We start from the raw sequence: 21750 nt of genomic DNA, 5'->3' as shown, positions 1-21750 counted from the left end.
TCTCAGCCTCCCAGAGTGCTAAGATTACAGGTGTGAGCCACTGTGCCTGGCCTGAGTCCTTATTTTTGAAGCAAATATTAGACATATAATATTTAAAGAACTGGGTTCTCTCAGAATATGAGTATTCATGTATTAGTTTCCTAGGGGTGTTGTAACAAACTGGGAAGCTTAAAACAATGGCAATTTGTTCTGGAGACTAGAAGTCAGAAATCACAGTGTCAGCAGGGCCCCAGGGCAGAGTCCCTCCCTGCCTCCCTGCGTTCCTTGCCGTTCCTTGGCTGGTAGCTGCATTGCTCCGTCGCTGCCTGTTACCCTAGAGCCTTCTGCCCTGCGTGGCTGCATGTCCTGTCCTCTTACAAGGACATCAGTCATTGGACTTAGGACCCACCCTAAACTAGTATGACCTCATCTTAATTTCACTAATTACATCGGCAAAGACCCTATTGCCAAATAAGGTCCCATTCTGAGGTGATAGGTGGACAGTTTTGGGGGGACATTATTCCATTCACTGCATTTCTCAAAAAGGCCGAACACGAAGCAGTAAAAGTAAAGCTCGGCTCGCCCCTAAGTTGGGTGGTTCTCACGGGGGGCTAGCGACGCCCGGTGGGGAGAAAGGTGAGCCTTGACAGTTTGATGTCACATTGCAGATGAGACCCATGGGGATCTCCCTCGTCAACGCTCCATAGATGAGGGCACACCTTTAACCATGGCCTCTGGGATAGGGACAGACCAAAAGAGCGACCTTGTTTTCAAGCTGTGCAGCTTACTGACGGTTGAGTTTGTCCTCCGTGGGCTGATGTAGAGTCTTGGGAGGGAGAAGCAGCTTTGGACAGGCTCTGCTCGGTTTGTCAGAAGCAGCGTGTGGTACAGGAACGTAGGCAGTGACAACCGGTGGTCCTTAGGGTGGGCTGACGAGATTCTTAGAGGAAACACAAAGCCAAGCTTCTGGGAGTCCTTCCTGGCCACAAGGAACTCCAAAATTTACTTCCCTCCTCGTTTGCTGGGTTTCAGGAATTTATTTAGGTCATTTGGGGAAAATTTCTGCTGTTCCATGGTAATTGTATCACTAAACACCCCAGCAAAAAATCAACATCCCTGAAACATTTGGTCACATAATAGCAAAACTCATAGAAAGTTAGGAAGGATGGCTTAGGTAGGTGGTGATATTTAGATATTTAGAATCGGGCAGTCCTAGGGGCAGATGACTTAATTTTAATAGCTTGAGTTGACCTCATCTGTAAAATGGAGAAAATCGTGTCTACTTGACAAGATTGCTCGAAGAGTAGAGGTAAGGCGGCAAGGAGCTCAGCACGTTGCCGGGAATGGATGGGGCCCGAGGAGATGGTGACCACTGTCATTGCTCAGTCAGCCAGAAGGAAGGGAGAAGGTGGGATTCCTAGCCTGACTCGGAAAGGTCATCGCTGTGTGTATGAACTGGGTGTGCAGGCCGGAGAGAGGGGGTCTCATCTTCTTTGTGGGGACTCGGTGTCATCAGATTTGTGTCACTCCCTTGAACAGATGTCACGTGGTGTGGTCTTCACCCCCTGTGCTGGCAGAGTTCTCATACAGCTCTGAGCTCTGGAAGGATCCTTCGGTCTTCCTGACTGCAGGCGTCGCGCCCTCCCGACGGCGAGGCACCGTGATGCCGTGGCTGGCGCACCTGCTGGCAGCGAGGGTTTCGTCTCTGTTCAGTTATTAATCGTGGCTTTGGGCGGATGGCCTGACTGTTCCGGGCCGGTGTTTTTTCCTTACCAAATGAAAGATTCCGCCAGAGTTTGTAGACTCTAGTACGAGTGAGTGAAGTGGACAAGGTGGAAGAAAAACGACAGCAGGAATGAGGATAAATGACATCTGACCTGTGTGGGCTCCGCACGGGGGAGAATGGTGGGAACTGTGCAGTCTGAAGAATGCGCTTCCCGTCTAACAAGGGAACTGCTGTGCAGCTGCAAATCTGGGTTTTTGTGTGAAATATCCCAAATTTTAAATATAGATTCAAATGCATACTGCATAGGATAAGCAAAACATAGTTTGGGCCAAGTCTGCCTGCGGGTCACCGGTTTGCAACCCTGGGCCTGTGGTTTCCAATCAACTATAAAAATTCTCTGACGATTTACTGAGCGATGGGACTGTGATGTTGAGGAACAAAGAGAACTCATTCTTCCAAAAGGGCTTTGTTTGCAAATATTAGTACCGTTTGTGGAGCGCTCATTAAAATATCTCGTAATACATTTTGATTTTTATTTATGTTTCTAAAGTGTTTCAATTTATATTCTCTATCATTTGACAAGCAAAACAAGGCCTATGACGTAAATACCATTTCTCTTTTCATTTTCTGCATGAGATGGGTCAGGCCTGGAGAGGCTCTGTGATTTGCCACAGGTCACGCAGGTGGTTGGCGAGAGGTCGAGAGCTATACCCCAGGTCCTGGGCTCCCAGGCTCACGCACCCCCCTCGTTCCATCCCTTTGACCACACGCACTTTCACCTGCCCTACCTGCCCGGCATGCCTTTCTCTGCCTTTACGTTCCCAGTTCCTTCTCACACTCCAGGTTGCATTTCCTCCTTGGGAGACACCTCCCCTACCCTCTCCATGTCAAGCTGTCTTCTATGTCAGTTTCTCTTTATGTTCTTTTTTTTTTAATTTTAAATTTTTAATTATTATGAGTACATAATTGTTGTATATCTTTATGAGGTATGTGTGATGTTTTGACACAGGCATACAATGTGAATTAATCAAATTGGGGTAATTGGGGTATCCATCACGTCAGGCATTTATCATTTCTTTGTGTTAGGAACATTCCAATTCCACTCTTCTAGTTTTTGTTTTTTTGGGAAATGGAGTCTTGCTCTGTTGCCAGGGCTAGAGTGCCATGGCGTCATCATAGCTCACTGCAACCTCAAACTCATGGGCTCAAGCGATCCTCCTGCCTCAGCCTCCTGAGTAGCTGGGACTAATTTTTTTTTCTATTTTTAGTAGAGACGGGGTCTTGCTCTTGTTCGGGTGGGTTTTGAACTCCTGAGCTCAAGCAATCCTCCCGCCTCAGCCTCCCAGAGTGCTAGGATTACAGGTGTGAGCCACTGCACCTGGCCTCTTTTAGTTATTTTAAAGTATCTCTAACTTATTGTTGATCATAGTCACTTTGTTGTGCTGTCATTGTTCATTCTATCTAACTAGATTTTTGTACCCATTAACCACCCCCACTTTATCTCCTCCTCCCCACCACCCTTCCCAGCCCCTGGTAACCATCATTCTACTCTCTGTCTTCATGAAATCATTTGTTTTTAATATTTAGCTCCCACATATGAGTGAGAACACGTGAGATATGTCTTTCTTGACTTGGTTTATTTCACCTAACATAATGTCCTCCAGTTCTATCCATGTTGTTACCGAGGGCAAGATTTCATTCTATTTGTGGTTATATCATATTCCATGGTGTATATGTATGACACTTCCTTTATCTATTCATTCGTTGGCAGACGCTTGGGTTGATCCCGAATCCTGTTTAGTTTCTTTTTGCTACTCACCGCCCTTTGTAATTAACCTGATTGTTTGTTTTGCAACATGTACATATTTTTTTGGTCACTCTTCCCGACTTGCATGTAAGCACAGTGAGGGCAAGACCTTTATCTATTTTGTTTCATGTTTTATCTGGTTTCTAACCAGGGAAGGGCCGGCTCATAGTAGGTGCCCAGTAAAGTTGTGGAGTCCGTGTGCATCTGTGTGTGGGGAGTGGGTTGCTGACCAAGTTCTCGTGTTTGCACGTGGGTGGATGGAAGGGCTGGGGAGAAGGGAGTCCGACTGTAATTTGGTACATTAGCTTTTCTCATGGCTTTGGCTCTCTGCTTTTCCTAAGCTTTCTGTTCCCTGTTGAGCACGCTGCCATTCTTCCCAGGTACCCAAAGCTGGGAGCCTGCCTCTGGCTACTGAAGTCCTCAAAAGCATAGCGGCCCCTCCGGCCCTGGAGAAGAAGCCACAGGTGGCCTACAGGACAGAGATCATCGGAGGGGTGGTGGTCCACACACCCATCAACCAGGTGCGGGGCCTGGCTGGGGCTGCCGGGGAGCGGGAGGGTGTGGCGGTGGCCGTGGTGTGCCAGTGGTGTGCACAGGGGACTGGGCAGGGAGGTGGCTGGGTGGGAGTCGGGGAGCTAGTGCAGGTGGGCTGATCAGGAGAATACAGGGCAGGGGTGGGGCTGAGTCGCGGCAGTGCAGAAATTGCAGCAGATGCAGGAGGTGAGCACTTGTAAAACCCGTGGGAAATAGGCCCAAGCAAGGCAGAGAGGCTGGAAATGAGCCCGGTGACCCTCCTCCCGTCTGGGTGGTTGCCCCTCTCCTGCTTTGCGCTCTCTGCCCTTCCCGTTGTCCCGGGTCTGCCCAGCCTCCCTGAGCCTTGTCTGGCAAAGCACCCGTAGCGTGCCTGGTGGGAGCAAAGGAGGTCGATGTTCCTGTTTATGTCTTCTCTGACACGGTGGCAAAGAGGCAAGAGATTGTGGCGGAGGGAGCTGGCTTGGCAAGGGCGGAGGGAGGTGCCAGCCTGACACTGTTCCCTTGCAGAACGGTGGGGACGGGCAGGAGGGGAGTGAGCCAGGCTCCCACGCCATCCTGCGGAGGTCCCAGAGCTACATCCCCACGTCGGGCAGCCGCGCCTGCACCGGGCCCCCGCTCATCAAGAGTGGCTACTGTGTGAAGCAGGGGAACGTGGTGAGTGTCAGCGCAGGGGCAGGACCGGGGTTCTGGGGGCTCCCGGGAGCCCGTGGGTGAGGATGGAGCAGAGGGGAGAGGAGCTTGATAGGAGGAGCCTCCGCTTCCACCCCTGAGGTTTTGGGATCACCCACTCGCCCCCCCTTCCGTCTGAGGCACTGCCCCGATGTGCAGAAGCCTTTGCCCTGCCGCCTGCTGGGAGCCTGCCTTCCCTGGGGCCGGGTCCCCGTGAGCTGCGCGTTGGGACACCCTCCCCAGGCTGGCGACCTCTCCCTGATGACCTGCTCTTACGTTTCATTGCAGCGGAAGAGCTGGAAACGTCGCTTCTTTGCACTCGATGACTTTACCATCTGCTACTTCAAGTGTGAACAGGTTTGTAGTAGCTTCAGGGCCCTTCGGAGAGGCCGTGGAGGCTCTCGAATACACGCATACTCACCCCCAGGAGGGCGCGTGAGTAGAGGCGTGGGCACACGCAGGCTTCAGAGGCACCTCTGTCTTGTCCCCATTCGTCCCGTGTGCACCTCTTTACAGGGACGTTAAAATGTCCCCCCTGCAGTGAACTGCTGTGTGGTCAAAGGCATGGAGCATGTCCTTCTTAGAGTTTCTTTTCTTTTTTTTTTTTTTTTTTGAGACAGGGTCTCTTGCTCTTTTGCCTGGGCTAGAGTGCCATGGTGTCAGCCTAGCTCACAGCAACCTCAAACTCCTGGGCTCAAGTGATCCTCCTGCCTCAGCCTCCCGAGTAGCTGGCACTACAGGCATGCGCCACCATGCCCGGCTAATTTTTATTTTCTATATGTATTTTTAGCTGTCCAAATCATTTCTTTCTATTTTCAGTAGAGATGAGGTCTCGCTTTTGCTGAGGCTGATCTCAAACTCCTGACCTCGAGTGATCCTCCTGCCTCGGCCTCCCAGAGTGCTAAGATTACAGGCGTGAGCCACCGCGCCTGGCCTTTCTTTTTCTTTTGATGACGATTTTGAGACCAGATTGTTTGTCAGCCACCTCTGAGGCAGGGGCCTTGTTCATATGGTCTGGGTCACGGTGTTATGCAAACAGCTCACTTACCTGTTTTTCCACTTTTTCCGCCAGGACCGGGAACCGCTGCGCACTATATTTCTCAAGGACGTTCTCAAGACCCATGAATGTCTGGTCAAGTCTGGGTAATTGTCTCTGCTGTTTCTCTTATGATCAAAACCTCCGTTTGTCCTCTTAGATCTCCACTTACTACCCTTCTGGTGCTCCGTGCAAGAATCTTCTTGCGAGAGCAAGGGCCGGGGGCCTAATGATTGTGGCTGACTCGCTGCATCCCGGCTGACCCGGGGACGAGGTCACGCTGGGCAGACTTACCCTCGACACGTTGCCTTACTCTACCTCCTAAGGGGAGGAGCCTACATAATAATTTCTGGTGGAGAAAGAGAAAGATTATAGAAACAAAGAAGGGAGTGGAGCTCAGATGCTTCTCAGGTGTGAGAATGATGTGGCTCCAGGAGCACCGGGGGCCTGGAGGGCGGTTGTGCCTTTGGGTCACTAACTTCAGTGCTTGTGGTCAGGTCACTGCTTGTGCCGGGGCCTCTTCCTGGAACTGCTGATGCCTTTCTCTTCCTTTGACCCTGATGTCCCGTTAACACGAGGCTGATTCACACCACCTCTGTTACTACCACTGGGCAGGAAGAGCAAGGATTTGCAATGTGTTCCTCTTTCCACTAGGAAAGGATTACCTTCCACGTGCCATGGTGCACAGGATGAGTTTGGGACTTGGCAAGGGATCTCCCAGATCCAACACCAAAAACAGATGCCCCTAGAACTAACGTTTACAAACCCCAAGGGTATTTGGGCATATAGAAATCCCCTTTTTGGCACCAATCTGCAGTCTTTAGGGACTGTGTGTTTGGGTCCCTCCATCCTGTGCACGTATAAAATCAGGGAAGCTTTTAGCAGCAGGCATGTGAGTCTTATGAAGGCATGGGACGGTCTTGCATGAAAACAACGTGCTGTGTGACCCAAGGAAACAGGCAGAAGCACTCTACTGAGTCTTGCAGATGGCAGTTGCTGAGCATAGAAGATTGGAGAGGTTCCCAGTGACAATTTATAATTAATGAAAGTGGCTATAGATATGGAAGTTCCAGAAGTGTCACCCCAGAGGTAGCAATGGGCAGAGGAAAGATAGGGCATGACTATACCCTTAGAGATCTTTGGTTGTTCCTGACCCTGGAGGGCCCGTGCAGATGTGAGACCAGCTGGGCACGTGGGGACAGCTTAGGAAACCAAGGTAGGGTTCACTCCTAAGAGTGCCTCAGACGTTTCTTAAATGTCTAATTCTGCCAGAGTCTCAGTAAAAGAAGTAAGCCAGTTAAGACCAGCAGGGAAGGAGGTCCCGAGGGCTCTGCAGCTTCTAGGCCCGTGAGACTGTTCGGCCTCTCCGGAACCCGGTGGGAGGGTCTGGGACATCTGGGTGATCAGTGAACATCTGTTCAATCGAGTTGAATTGAACCGAAAGTCACCAGGCAGCCCGAGAAGTAGATGTGAAAGCAGTGGGGATTTCCTACCTGCTTTGCTTTCACCTCCTCGGTAGCTGCTTATGTGGTTTTGCTGGATATGCATGAGTAGTTTGAAAGGTTAAAATATTTTAGCCAGAAAGAAGAGCCTTTTTTATTCAGAAACTCAGAAAGTAACAACAATCGGTGAAATGTGTTTCCAGGACTGTTCCGTGGCGTGCATTGCGCCAGACGCCTTATGGTTGACGGCGCCCATCCTGACAAAGGAGATCCCCTCGTCTCCATTCTACACTTGGGGCTACCCAGGCTCACAAAGTCTTTAAAACTTTCCCCAAATACCTTTCCCTAAGTAGAGTCAGGGTTCAGCCCAGGGCTGTCTGGGCACAGTCCTCTTGTTCCCTTCCACGTGGGTCATTAGTCTCATGCACCTCCTTAGCCCGGGTGCCCGTGGCACCGGCCACACACCTGCCATTTCCTTCCAAGTTTTCATTCATGAAGCCAATGATCCGTCCTGTGATCAGTCCCTTCTTGGAATTATTCCAATGCTTGCCGTATAACATATACTCTAACATCCAGTGGTATAATCTCACTTTCTTATGGTCTTTTATTGGGTAGGAATTAGATCTCTTAGGCCTTCTATATTCCCGGCAGTGACAAGATACATGCAGTAGGTGTTTAACACTGTAAAATGATTTTGGCTGATTTGAGGTTTGTCGCTGAGTACCAGTTACTTCTTGCCTTCTTCCTGGCAGACGTCAGGATTTGTCTACAGCCCACACCCGGTTGGAAGCACCTCACTGCTCCCACTTTCCTTTCCGCCTCTGTGGCGCCTTGTCTCCCAGCCTAGCACCGTAAAGCCAAGGGCAGGAACTGGGTGAAGCTTGGGGTTGCTGCTTGGGCGGAGGAAGGTTTTGGAAGGGGAGAGCTGGCTCCCTTAGGAGGGGCACATGACAGGGCACTAATTGAAAGCGTAGACTCTGGAGTCAGACCTGGGTTCAAATCTCCCGCACCAAGGACAAGTCATTTAAACTCTCTGAGCCTGGGTTTCCTCGTCCATAAAATGGGGGAAGTCTCCCGTGCCTCGCTGGGTAGTTGTGAAGATCTGAAGATCGGATGAAATAACGTGCACAAAAGCCCTCGGAACACACAAAAGCACTTCACATATCTCAGCCCCGAAAGAAAGAAGGGAGGAGGGAAAGGAAACTGTAGGAGGTGGGGCGGGGGTGAGGGGTGGGCAGCGAGGATGTTAGGCAGGAGGTTTTGCAGGGAAAGGGGCTTTATCTCGTTAGAACTGCTGCTGGTGGTGGGGAAGGTCCATCTGGGGCAAAGCTTCCTGAGACTGTCTAGGAAGTGAGGCGAGAGGAGCCCCCTGGAGTGGAGGACAGATGGCCTGAAACTCCCCCAGCCCCTGTTTTTTTTTTTTTTTTTACGGTGAAGGGCATTGGTGCTCTGACCTGGGACAAATCAGATCTTCAGTGTGTATCCCAGCAAGCCCGGTAACTTTCTTTCTCTTTCTCTGTCTAGTGATCTTTTAATGAGGGACAACCTGTTTGAAATAATAACAAGTTCCAGGACCTTCTACGTACAGGTAAAACGCTCGCTCGGAGAAGACCTTGGCGGTCCCTTTCTGTGGACGGCCGTGGCCTCGCCTTTGCTTTCTCTTTTCTCTCGCTTGAAGTTTCCAGGCAGTAAATTTAGCCCCGATAGTCAGTCTGAGTCCCATTTTATTCTAAACAGGATGTTTGCCAAAAACTTCCCAACCATAAAGTAATAAGAGCAGGTTGAGCCGCTGTGCTGGGGAACGTGAGCCTGTACCAGCTGCCATCAGTCGCTGGGCTCCAGCTAAGCAGAGAAAAGGAGAACTGGTCAGTGATTTCACTTCTGCTTTGGAGGGTATTTATAAGTCCCGTCTGTGTGTGGACATCGCTGTGTGCGGAAAGACAGCAGCGCAGAGGGCCCCGTGCGGGCCCCAGGTGCACGGCCAGCTGCACAGAGAAAGCCATTGTTTGGGCTCTGATGGTTCACTTTCCAGAAGCTTCTCCCCTCCACCCACGGCTTTGGAGTTCTCCCAACTCCTTCTAAAGTCATAGGAGCTAGAGAGGCAGATTTCCAAGCAGGCCCTGGACTTTCAGGGCCGCGTCCTTAGCCAGCCTGCGTAGCCGTCCCCAGAGAGTGCCTGGACCCACCGCGTGGCCCTGGTGCTGCCCTTCTGCAGTGAAAGTGACGGTCGTGTGCGGGTTTGAACTGGAGGCTTCCAAACTAAAGCTTTGCAGGGTTCCCACCTCCCTTTCTTCCTCGCCCCTGCTATGGCTCTACACTAAACACCCTCCCTTCCATGGGGGCCGGCCTCCTTCCCCATTTCTTGGTCAGCGGCTCCAGCTGTGGATCCTTCCCCCGAGCCCAGCAGGCGCGCCAGCGGCTTAGTCACTCACCCCTTTGGACAAGCACAGGCTGTCTGGGAAGAGAAGGCCGAGGGAGGCTTCGGAGCAAACTGGAGCTGTGGCAAGGACTGCAGTGGGCAGGCGTTAGACCTGCTTACTCACTGGCCCCGTTGCCATTCAGGGACGAGGTTTAACCTGTAGGTGCAACAAGAGTTCCTAGCGCTTGCATTCAGCAGATATTTGTAGAGTATCCTCAGAGTGCTGGGCATTTTGTCTCCGGCTGGGGACACCAGGTTAGACAGGACAGATCCTGAACTGAGAGAGAGAGAGAGAGATTGTCAAGAACACCTCCTGTTAAGACTGTGGGCTGGGGCGGAGGGAGAGGGTTGGGCAGAGGAAGCGCCAGGGGTGTTTGCAGGGCAGCGAGACTGTTGTGTATGATGCTGTGCTGGCGAGTGTGTGACATTCAACTTCCCAGCACAAAGAGTCAGCCTTATTATAAAAAGGGAGAAAAAAATTTTGGAGGTCAGGCGACTCCAGCGTGGAATGCAGAATGTGACAAAAGGATCTAAATGTATTACAAATCGTCCCATAAGGGGTTGGGGGAATATAAAGCAAAAAGCAAACTAAGCAAAATGCCATGATAAATGCTGCTGCCGTTACAGTGAGTCCCGGTTGCCGGCAGAAACAGGGCACCTCGCCCAGTGCAAGGGGATCGGGGGAGGTTTCCTGAGCAAAGATCCATCTAGGCTGAGTTAGTTGGGAGACGAGGGGTCCAGGCAAAGGGAATAGCACCTTTAAAAAGGCTAGAGATAAAAGGAGTGGAGAGTGTCTGGGAAGCCGGACAGCTGAGCCCGTGGGGCCGTGCAGACTCATGGCTTGTGGAAGAGCTTGGGGTTTAGCCTGAGAGTTAGCGCCTTAGCAGTTGAACCAGGGGAGTGGCCCAATAGGCTTTGCCTTTAAAAAATATCACTTGGGCAAGCTATGTAGCTTTCAGAGCCCTGCGTTCCTCAACTGTAACATGGGGGGGATTATCCTCTACCCCAGCCCTTTGAATGATGCGCTGTCTGCAGATCTCCGGCCCGGCACAGCGTGGAGGACAGATGAGAAAAGCCTAAGACAGGGTGACAGACACCCATTGGAGGGCAGTTGTAATAATTTAGGTACATGGTAAAGGAAACCTGAACTAGGGTGGATGGAGAAAAGTGGAAAATTTAAGAGAAATTATATAGACTTTCTGGGACTTGAGAGTTGGTTGGATGAAGGCAGAGAGGAGAAGCAGGGACAGTGTCCGGATGTCGGGGCCTGAGCCTCAGGGTGGCTGGTAGGGCCCGTCCTGTGTGGGGAGCACGGGAGGAGGAGCCACCGAGAGCAAAGGCAGGATTAGCATGGGTGGTTCTGAGTTTACAGTGCCTGGGGGACAGCGAAGGGGGCGTGCTGTGAAGACATTGGCTATACACTGCTGGACACAGTGGTGATACTAAATAAAAATTTGTCCAGTGAGTGATTGTGCTGGTTAAGGATTCAGAGGAAAGAGAGTTTTGGCCTGAAGGTCGTGATTTGGGAAACATAAAACCCAACAAAAAAATGTTCAAAAGACATTACATCCTCTCTGTGACTGTGCACCTTTGCCAGAAGATTCGCATCACCTCAGTCCTCCTTTGTCTCCTGCTCCCCACATTTCCAGGATAATAGAACACTAGCATCACCCCGGATAAACAAATGAGAGAATGGACAAGTCTGCGTACAGCACCTAACTCGCAAAGAATGGAAGTGTGCAGATTAAAAATCATTTAAGATGTTTATTAATTCACTTAAAAATAGTAGTGATAAACTCATTATAAATTTAAAAAACGTACTTTGTGAATAATAACTATATTTCTAAAAAATAGCAAGAGTAGTAGTATTGTTTTCCTGTTTTTGCAAATCTCTTTAATGGCTGGCTTAATAGAAGACAGCGGATTCTCATAGAAGCTTCTGCACCCCTCTGTGGCCATGTGTTGTTTTGATCAGAGAATGTGGAGAAAATCTGGCCTCCCATAGAAATGTATTTGGAAAAAAAGAGAATATTTTAATAGCCTTTTTAGGTAATTGTGGATATTCTTAGATTCTATACCAAAACTTGACAAATGGTAATTTCTTAATGTTTCAGTGCAATTTAGTATCCAGGACCATATCGATAAACTTTCATACTCCTACACTAAACTCCAGTGGTCAGTTTTGCACTTTAAATAGATGATTTTATCCATGATGATTTTGTAACAGTATGCATTGGTCATGTGGAAAATAGTGGTCTCACTGAGTTATGCAGACTTTTGAAATGTTGACACAGTTTATTATGTAATATAAAAAAATCATATTCCTTAATAGCATCATCACTAATATCATTAGTAAATTCTTTTTTTTATTTCAGCATATTATGGGGGTACAAAAGTTTAGGTTACGTATATTGCCCTTGCCCACCCCCTTCATTAGCAAATTCTTTAAGTATAGAAAGCTGTTAAGCTCATGGAGGCAGATAAAAGTTTTCTGAAATTCTAATTTTTGCTTTGAAAGCTCAAAATGATGATTTTTCCTGGACCTTACAGGCCCATATCATTCATTTTTGAGATTAAGTCTGCCAAATAACTAATCTTAGTGTGTTTGACAGTTTGTGTGTCAGTCATTTGTTCCAAGTAAAAATCATGTTTCATGCAAAAGCTGAAAGAATATGACTACTCATATGGTTTGGTGACAAGGTGCCAGCAGTTTTACCCACTGTGCCAAAGTGGTGTTCTGACCTGCTTCCTAAGGTTATACTCAGTAAATATGCCAGAAAGAGCTGTTCACCTTGGCTCTCTAGGAGCTAGATGAAGAAAACAACTCTTTGGACAGAAGGGAAAGACTCGGGCTGGCTTCTGACTACTTAGGTGTTAGTCGTTTAACTTATATGCCACATTTATGTATAATTTGTACCCTGTGATCTCTCACCCTATAACAGTCTTTTTCTGTTAATAAAAATGAACACTTAGATGTCCCAGGCATAGGGCCAAGCAACTTGTAGGCAGCATATCACTTAATTCTCAGGATCTCTGAAGTCATCTGCACTTCACATGTAAGAAAATGAAGTCTCTGGAGGTCAATTATTTGTCCAAAATCATAAATCCAGTAAATTATGGAGTCAACTGGGAGGTACTAGGTGCTGAAGCAAGACTTGTTCACTTGCGTTATTTAAGAGCAACTAAGTCCAGAACCCAAGGTTTAGGAGGTGTGGCCACAGACAATCTGATAAAATATGCCTCTGTCAGGGAAGACCAACTTGGGGTAACCGGGAGTCTTGGCACATGGATCGTGGTGACCAAGATCTAGGGTCTGGCAATAATCACATATCTTAGCAGGCAGAAAAGCAGTGGGCTTGACAACAGGTAGACAGTTCTCAGTTCTGGGTATGGGTTCAAAATGAGATTTCAGTCCTTGGGCTGCAAGGCAAGCAGGAGTCACCATTTCCCCATTTTCCAGTCCCAGAGGGTCAGGAGTACTAGGTAGTTTATCAGGGGGAAGACTAGTTATTGGAAATGAGAAAGGTAGTGCAAACTAGTCTTGATAGCTTGGCATAAGCCCAATTGTCAGAACTAGGATGCTATGTCAGGACAAGAGTAGCCATAAGTGGACTCACAAGTGAGTTGCAGAGTATTGGGCTAGAACTCTTTGGATAATTGCCATTTAATTTAGACTACAAGGTGAACGGTAACATGTAGAACTGTGTAGAGCACAATCTGCACAATCATATGTGACAGGGCTGTGTCTAAAGATGGGATTGGTTTTTGGGAAGAGGGCAGAGGTAATCCTCTGTTGGGAAAGAAGGGCTGCAGAGCTTGGGAATAGAATTAAGGAGGAGCTGCCTAAACATTTCAGACAGGGGCAATGGCCGTAGCAAGAGGTAGATATTGGAAGCCTTTTATTGATGGCCTCTAGAATTCATTGTTTCAAACCATTGCATCTATTATAGTGCTGGGCACATAGCAGATACTCAATAAAAGCTCAGACTGTGGGCTGCAGTGACTCATTTTAATACCTCTTGTCCCTCTCACCTCAAAAATCCCCCTTAAGGACAGAAACCCTCCTTTTTTTCTTAAGCCAAGCACCAGAAATAAGTGCACACACATAAGCACGCTGAGAAGAGATGAAGGTATGAGCTTGTACTTCCCTTTTTGTTCTACTGAATTTTAAGCACATTTTAGTCTCTTAGTAATATGTACCACAGGATGGGTGGACTTTGGCTGTTTTTCACCTCTTGTTCATGAAGCTACCTTGTGATGTAGTTTTAAGATATTTTTGAGATTTTGATGAAAGCGGAGCACAGGCTTTCCATAAAAGATATATACATACACCACTACTTTGGCCTACAGTGTTTGGAGTTCATTAAATTTTTGTTACCCATGCATTGCAGTTCTTTAAACTACTAATAGAAATTATAATTGTTATCTCAATAAAATAATATCCTATTTCTTCCCATATGGAATGAATTGCAATACTTGCTTTTCTATTTATTTTAAAATAGGCCGGGTGTGGTGGCTCTCACCTATAATACCAGCACTTTGGGAAGTTGAGGTGGGAGGATTGCTTGAGGCCAGGAATTCAGGACCAGCCTGGGCAACATAGCAAGACCCTGTCTCTACAGAAAAATTTAAAAATTAGCCAGGTGTGTCTGTGATCCTAGCTACTCTGGAGGCTGAGGTGGGAGGATCGCTTGAGCCCAGGAGTTGGAGGCTTTAGTGAGCCATGATCACGCCACTGCACTCCAGCCCGGGTGACAGAGTAACACCCTGTTTCTAAAAGTAAATGAATAAATATATTTTTAAAAATAAAATAATGTTTATTAGAGGATAGCATTTATCTTCGTGGTTGAGTTACTGCTTAGGTTATCTGACAGAAAAATGCCCTTAAGCGGGAATGAGAGAATTAGAGAGGAAACATACTAGTAAACAATTTCCATCTTTATTAATTACTAAATATTTTAGGAGAGTGATTTAATTATTTTGCCTGTCTTATTAGCAAAGATTTTAAAAATTACATTTAATTCTAGCAATATAAAAAAATCTTAGGGTAAATGAAATCTGTATTGTTGGCCACAAATCTCTCTGGCCAGATGTAACAAAACCTGTAAAACAGTGTGTATTCTTTAGTTTAGTAACTTCCCTGGGAGCTGAAGAATCCTAAATATGAAAAAAGCTTTTGCCCAAAGATGTGAGTAGCAGCATTATTTATATGAGGAGAATTGGACACAATCTAAACGTATTTTAGACGATGGATGAATAAACCATAGTATATCTACTTGGATCCTCTTAAAATGTTTATAAAGATATATGATAACATGGGAAAATACTTATTTACTGAACAAATGAAGATATAATGTGTCTTTTTATTTAGGAAAACAAAGAAAAATGAATAGCAAAAGGACTGGATTTGCTGTCAGTGGTTATCTTTAGGATTTGTGAGGTTCTCAGGTGATTTTAGCTTTTTATTTTCAATATTTACTTTCTATATTGTCCTTAGTGAGCCCTTATTACTGGCAAATGGGAAAAGGGGAAAAAAAGTTAACAAATTGTATGAGGTAGTCAGCCGGGAATGACAGTTTACATTGTGATTCTTGCACTTGGGTCCCGAGATGTTAAATCAGGTGATTGCGAATTTTCTATGATGCCGTGACTTCTTGCTCAGACACCTGGGCTCATTGTGTCATGGTACCTGGGGAGAATGTGCAGTTGTGGGTGAGGTGCCCCCTCAAAGCACAGTCAGGTAGGTGGCCCTGGCCTGTGGGCGTGGCATTTGACATGGTGGGAGGCATTTTGCCAGAGCAGAGGAAGGAATTCAGAAATGGTTTACCACCCCTGGAAACTGATTATTGGATTGTCACTGTTGGATGTTCCAGTCTGTTGAATGGAAATGTCACCTCTCCCATGTGACCTGGGAGACTGTTTTTTCCTCAGCTCACGTCTCTGTCCTTCCCTCTCTGTTCCACCATGCCACTCCCAAGCCATCGTTTGCTTCCCTAGGACGGCAACCTCTAATAAATGTTTTTCTCCTAATGGACAATTACCTCCATCACATTCAAATTCAAAATAACCCTCCCCCCACTCCAAATCTGTGATATTACTTGATCCTGATAATTTGATCCTTGGAGGCAGGAATTATCTGCATATTGAAGAAGAGGAAACTGGAAAAAAGTCTCAGGGAGAGGGCAATGCACATGTCTGTGATGGTGGAATTTAAGGCTTCATTTGCTTCCCTTATATAATAAAAATTACAGCAATAATATCCAGTATGTACAGACCCCCTTCTTTGTGTCAGACACTGTTTAAACAGCTTTAATTAATTGAGCTCATTTAATTCTCGCAATAGTTATACTTGCAGAACAGGCCAGGCCTGACGTTAGTCCTTAGAGACCTTACCCTGATCTCTTTTGGACCATGGATAGATTTATCTTTTTCTTGGGAAACCACCAGATTGTTAAATAACTGGGAAGAGTCAAGGGGAGAGAGAGAGAGTGCAAGTGAATTTGCAGGCGTAGCACATGTTGGAGAGGGGTTCGCCTTAAACCATTTCCCAGGCGAGTGTCTCCTGCCTGCTTCTAACCAGGGAGGATTTGCTTTGGGGTGACAGGAAGGGGTACGGATGCAAGTTTGAGAATTTTTTTAACTGCTCATGTTTTATGCTAACAGAATGCAAAGAAAAGGGGTCATTTCGGGGACTGGGCATGTGAGGGGGAGATGTGGAAACGGGGCTGGCGTGTGGTGTTTGCAAACAGGTCTGCACGTGCACACAAATGCACGTCTGTGTATCCGGGTGGGACTGTTAGTGGACGATGCAGGGGCACAGAGGGAGGTGACAGATGTACATTTCTGGAGGTCAGGGATTCAGTCTCGGTCCGGGTCTCTGTGCTTGGCACCTCACGCAGTCACATGAACTTGACCCCTGTGAAGTGGGAAGCACCGAGGAGGCTCCACCTGCAGCAGCCGGGCGGCTCGGTTTTCTTCCCCTTCTTCACAGGGCTGCTGCTGCCCCCTTCTGGGGCTGGTGGGTTGTTTCTGGGGGAAAATAATACACTTTTTAAACTCCTTAGCCTTGTCCTACATCTTGTTAAGCATGCAGCAACTCTCCAAGCCTGGCTAGAGATGGTTGGGTAGCTTGTGCTTTGAGGAAAGCCCCGTTCCTGGAGATAATACGTAGGATAATACGTATCTCGGAGGATCTGCAGACAGATTTGGTTTTCATGGGCTGGAATTGAAAGTGGGAGGATTCTGTTCAGACAGTTACAGTGGAAAGATGTGACCACATTGGGAGTCGGGGGGAATCTCAACCAGCCATGAACTTTGAGCTCTGGCTTTCTGGGCCTCGTTTTCCTTTTCTGTGTAACTGGGAGCGAGACCAGGTGAGTCGTTTTCTGGAGGGAGTGAGGGACTTCAGCAGGGGCGAGGGCTCTAAGCCCTCCCCTCCCCCACAGCCCGTGTCTCCTTTGAGAGCAGCTCCACTTTGAATTGTTTTATTTATTGGGTGTCAGATCAAATACTGCAGGGAAAAAAATGTCCTCAGAAGTCTGAAAGCTCCCAGACTAGATGATTTCTGAGCTCCCTTCCACCTCTAATGGTGTGATTTTTATGAACTTAAAATTGAGTCAGAGACTTGAAAGCTGAAATCATAGTGTCCAAAACATCTCTGTAAGTGCTGTGGATGTTTTGCAGGCGGACAGCCCAGAAGACATGCACAGCTGGATTAAGGAGATTGGGGCAGCTGTCCAGGCCCTCAAGTGCCACCCCAGAGTAAGTCATTTCCTTTCTGTTGCACAGTGTCAACTTAGAGACGAGTTCTCCTTGAGTAGGCATGTTTTATTTGGTGATGTAAGCAAGCAGCCTGGTCCCTAAATGCCGCTGAAGCCTGGGCTGTCTTGTTTTTCTCTTTCTACTAATTTGGGTACAAATTTTTGTTTTTCTTGTTTTGGTTGGTGGAGGAGGTGAGGCCGGGTTGGACAGAGAAATGGAATCTGTGACACATCCCACAGGTCTCCCTGCCAGGCAGACCTTGACAGATCCGGGGTGGCTGCGCTGACTGTATTTGATCTTTGTGGACAGGTGTTTCTGGACCCGTGCGGTGGTGACCGGGGTGTGCGGGACTTTGGGATAAACACTGCCAGGAAAAGCCCTAACTTGCCTCTCGTTTTCTTGCCTTTTTTTTTTTTTTTTGTAGGAAATGTCCTTTTCTAGATCCATTTCTTTGACTCGACCTGGAAGCTCCAGTCTCTCGGGGGGGCCCAACTCGTTCCTGTGCAGGGGGCGGCCCCCGGGGGAGGAAAAGAAAGCCCTCTGCAAAGCGCCCTCCGTGGCCTCCTCCTGGCAGCCCTGGACGCCTGTTCCCCAGGCCAGGGAGAAGCTGCTTCCCGCCGAAGAGACTCCAGAGGACACTTTGTTCGTGCCTCGACTTGGGGAGAGCAACACCGCCGGGGCGCTGCCGCCCTCCCGGATCAGGCACAGATCGGAACCCCAGCACCCGAAGGAGAAGCCTTTTGTGTTCAACCTTGACGATGAAAACATACGGACCTCTGATGTGTGATGAAGCGTAGTGCCGTGGGAGGGAGGGAGAGGACTCCAGAGAAGGAGGCCGTGACTCAGTTTCTCTCCTTGTTGGAGGACAGTCACAGGCCTTTATGACATTCATATTCCTGCGGATGCTCTGTGGGAGGGAGGGGCCCATCTAGCTGGCCTTTTTTTTTTCTTTTTGGTAATATCAGTGCAGTGTATTTAATTTTGGGAAATCACTAGGTTAGACCTGTAGGCAGACTCAGTGGAGAGTGTAGTCTCCACTCCATAAACAAGAGTATATAGTAAACTCTTGCTTGACTATTCCGGGGTCTTCCCGGTGAGGGGTGATTTTAGCAACTCTTCTCCAGAGGAGGCTGGGAGTCCAGTTTCACCCCGACCGAGATTTGTTTCCTTGTCCTTGTTTTAGTTTCTTCATTTTGTTTTTGGTCCTGGCACAAATCCTGGCCCACTGATCTGGTTTTATCCTATTCCTGTTTGTCGACTAAGGCTTGCGAAGTGGGAGGGCTTGACCGGGATACAGTGGTGTTAAGACGCGGGGCCTGCAGGCAGCCCCCAGTGTCTGCCAGGACTGGTGTGCCGGGGCGTCCTCGCAGGAGAACATACAGGGACCTCTTGTAACATATGCGGAATCATCCGGCTATACCAACAGCGCATCAGTGAGTTTTGGGAATTACTCTTGTTCTCTGCTGGATAATTTTGACCCCAAATACTATAGATGTGGGTGACAGACCTACCCACCCAGTTTCTGTGTCAGGCCCCAAGGGTGGGTTTATCAGTGTTAAATGTTATGACTATTGAGTACAGAACAGACATTTCCCTTGATATGGCATTATTTGGAATGCGTGGAGGGTTGATCAGTGATAATTCACATGTGTGTTAGATCAATCTCTTTCAAAGTTTTAGATGAGCTTTAAAGCAGGTGCTGAAACGAGATGGATTCTAGTTCATCCAGCTAAGCTTTTGTGATCCATGTTTTCCAGACAGGAGAATAGTTCTATTTTGGCAAAGACAGAGTATCTGGAATCCTTGCCTCACAGCTCCTTTTGAACGGGCCAGCATTAGGCTGAATTTAAGTGCTGTGTGTTGTATGCCCTGGCAGACTCACTTTCTTTTTGCTCTTTGTGTTGCCCTCTGAGTGAAGCCTTCTGTGCTTGCATGATCAAACCCTATAATATGATGAGGTTCCACATACTTAATAGTGAAGAGATACAACGATAATCTGGAGATACTTACATTTTTAATGAAATAGAAACTGGGCATAGAAACATTGATTTAAAGGTTACGAGTTGCTGGCTAGAGATGTCTCAGAAGAGCATAGGAGATTGGGTTTCCCACCCACATTTTGGGGTATATCTTCTTCCACTTGACAAGAAGTGTCCCTGGGAGAATTTGTCCATCCAGTTTACGTGGTGAATTGCCACCAAGAACTTACTAGGTTCCTCTAAAGGAAGAGAAAACTTAGCTCATTTCTATCTTTAACTTTTATCAGGTAGATCACTTAATTATATTTTAAAAATAAAAATTAGTGACTAGGGGAAGAGACTAAGAGAAGCATTTTTACCTAAGTAAATGCCCGCCCCTTCTTATGTCCAAATCTAATGCAGAGGTGAAAACACTGGATGAGAACATCCTTAGTGACTTAAGAGGAATCATGTATCTTTAAGGCAGTGTAGTTTCCCTGAAGTCTGTCACACTGAGAATTTTCTCTGACTGCACTGCACTCCTTCTCTTAAGTTTGGCCTGTTGGTTCTGGTATAAAAAAAGAAATCTACGACTGGATCGCTCCTTCTCCTCTTCTCCCCAACCCCCCTTCTATAGATTCTAGTGTACTTTTGTCCCCAGAAATCTTTTAAGAATTATTATTTACGAGTGATTGGGATTACAGCATACTTTAAGTAGCCTGCTTTCAAGAGGCCATTCCAAATTCTTATGGCTCCTAACCTCTGGTTTCCTCTTCAAATTTTCCCCAAGAAAATTCTTTGGCTAGTCAAAGAAAGGGCCAAATATGTGATATAGAACTAATGAAAATAAATTAGGAACTTGTGAGATCTCTTCTGATCCGTAGTTAGACACACGCACCCTGACAGCTTTTTAAACGTTCCCAGACTCATGGAAAAGACTTCATCTTTTGGTGTTTAAATTGGGACAATCTACCCATTTCTTGCTCTCTTATAAACTCTCTGCTAGATTACTACTGTTAATTAATTGGCCATTGTAGTAAGCTGATATGTTTCTTATTCAGCAAGGTCTCTTTTGAGAATGTGTTAAATAAACACACTTATAATCCAGATTGTATTATCTTGATAAAGAGACATAAGGACTCTAATTAGCAAATACTTGGGAATTCCAAGTTATAATATTGTTCATGTAGTTCCAATATCAGATAAATATAAATATCTTCAGTGAAAACGAAAAGCATTCTCATTCCCAAATCGTATTTCAGAATTCCTTTTCTGTCCATATTTCTTACCTTCTAGCCAGTTTTACACCATAATCTTTTAATGTGAACCACAGATGGTGCATATCTGACCAAAGCATTTACTTTTAAATGTATAAAATGGAACCAAATGGAAAAAATAGGGTGGGGATGAAGTATAGGTTTGTGGTTAAGTACATAGGCTCTGGAATAAATCTGAGTTTTTAGAAAAGGAACTAAAAAAGGTACTACATTTTCCCTGTGGAATAAAGACCTTCCCTGAGTTGTGCTCTTTCCATAAGGCTTTGGCAGTGGTCTTGACCCACCAGCATGTCAGGTGGTCGTCCCTACAGCTGAGCTACTTACCATCCCTTATTCCTGAAAGCTTTAATGGACTTGCTTACTCAAGGTCAGCTGAGGGTTAGTAAAAAGAAGACTTTGGCCTTTTGCATTGTGAGACATCATAAGGATACTGGGGCACACATGGTGGAGATTGGCCTCAGGTCAAACTACTGCGGTTACACATCGATTTCTTCATGGAATTCTGACCTCTCAGGAAAAAGGAAGTAGTGTTAAGGTCCAGCTTCGTCGTCTACTTGAAGCAAAAGGTTTTCTTCTGTCTTTCCTTTCTGCTCTGATACGGGCTGAAAGGACCCCATAAACAAACAGCAGATTCAGTAGTTGAGCAGTGGGATGTGATAGGTTCCTTTTCAGTGTTCACCAGATAAAGAAGCATAGGAAGGTAACAGCAATTTGGAAACTGAGTTTCTGTTAACAAGCTCTGAACATGTCAGAAATGGACAGGTTTATTAAATCTTGTCTATCAACATCCCTTTTTTTCCCCTGAGTTCCTTTTCCTCTGTTATTGCCTGCAGCGGTCAATTACAGTCATTCCTGCTAGGTAGAGATCAAATAAAGCGAATGTTTGGCCCAAACATACTGTCGGACCCCTTCCCCCTCTGCTTTCGAGGCGGCATGATTTTGCGTCTTGAACCAGAGTGCTCGCTGGCGCGCTGAGCCGAGTGCATGGAAACTGTTACGCTTCTCCTTTTACGTGATCTCCTAATTGGTATGTAGCAAAAAGTAATTTTCTAAAACTGTTTTGTTGCTTGTTTTGTAATAAAACCACGTAAAAAATACTGAAGTACGGTTGTGTTTTCCTCACACTGCCCTTTACTGCGCCC

The 21750-nt window shown here is 46.9% G+C and overlaps 1 protein-coding gene across 1 annotated transcript in view; it reads left to right on the top strand.

Moving 5' to 3' along the window:
* PLEKHA2 (pleckstrin homology domain containing A2) overlaps positions 1-21710 on the top strand; it is a 73655-nt gene extending 51945 nt beyond the window's left edge. The window contains exons 6-12 of the mRNA XM_045535842.1: positions 3893-4033; positions 4554-4700; positions 5004-5072; positions 5788-5858; positions 8718-8781; positions 17296-17373; positions 17798-21710. Of these exons, the coding sequence (XP_045391798.1) occupies positions 3893-4033; positions 4554-4700; positions 5004-5072; positions 5788-5858; positions 8718-8781; positions 17296-17373; positions 17798-18160 (933 nt within the window). The 3' untranslated portion in view covers positions 18161-21710. The remainder of the gene's footprint in view (positions 1-3892; positions 4034-4553; positions 4701-5003; positions 5073-5787; positions 5859-8717; positions 8782-17295; positions 17374-17797) is intronic.
* Positions 21711-21750: the final 40 nt, after the last annotated feature.

The sequence above is a fragment of the Lemur catta genome, chromosome 22, assembly GCF_020740605.2.
Source record: "Lemur catta isolate mLemCat1 chromosome 22, mLemCat1.pri, whole genome shotgun sequence".
NCBI classification, from domain to species: Eukaryota; Metazoa; Chordata; class Mammalia; order Primates; family Lemuridae; genus Lemur; species Lemur catta.
The sequence above is the reverse complement of the archived record's forward strand: the minus strand, read 5'-3'. Positions and strand labels throughout refer to the sequence as shown.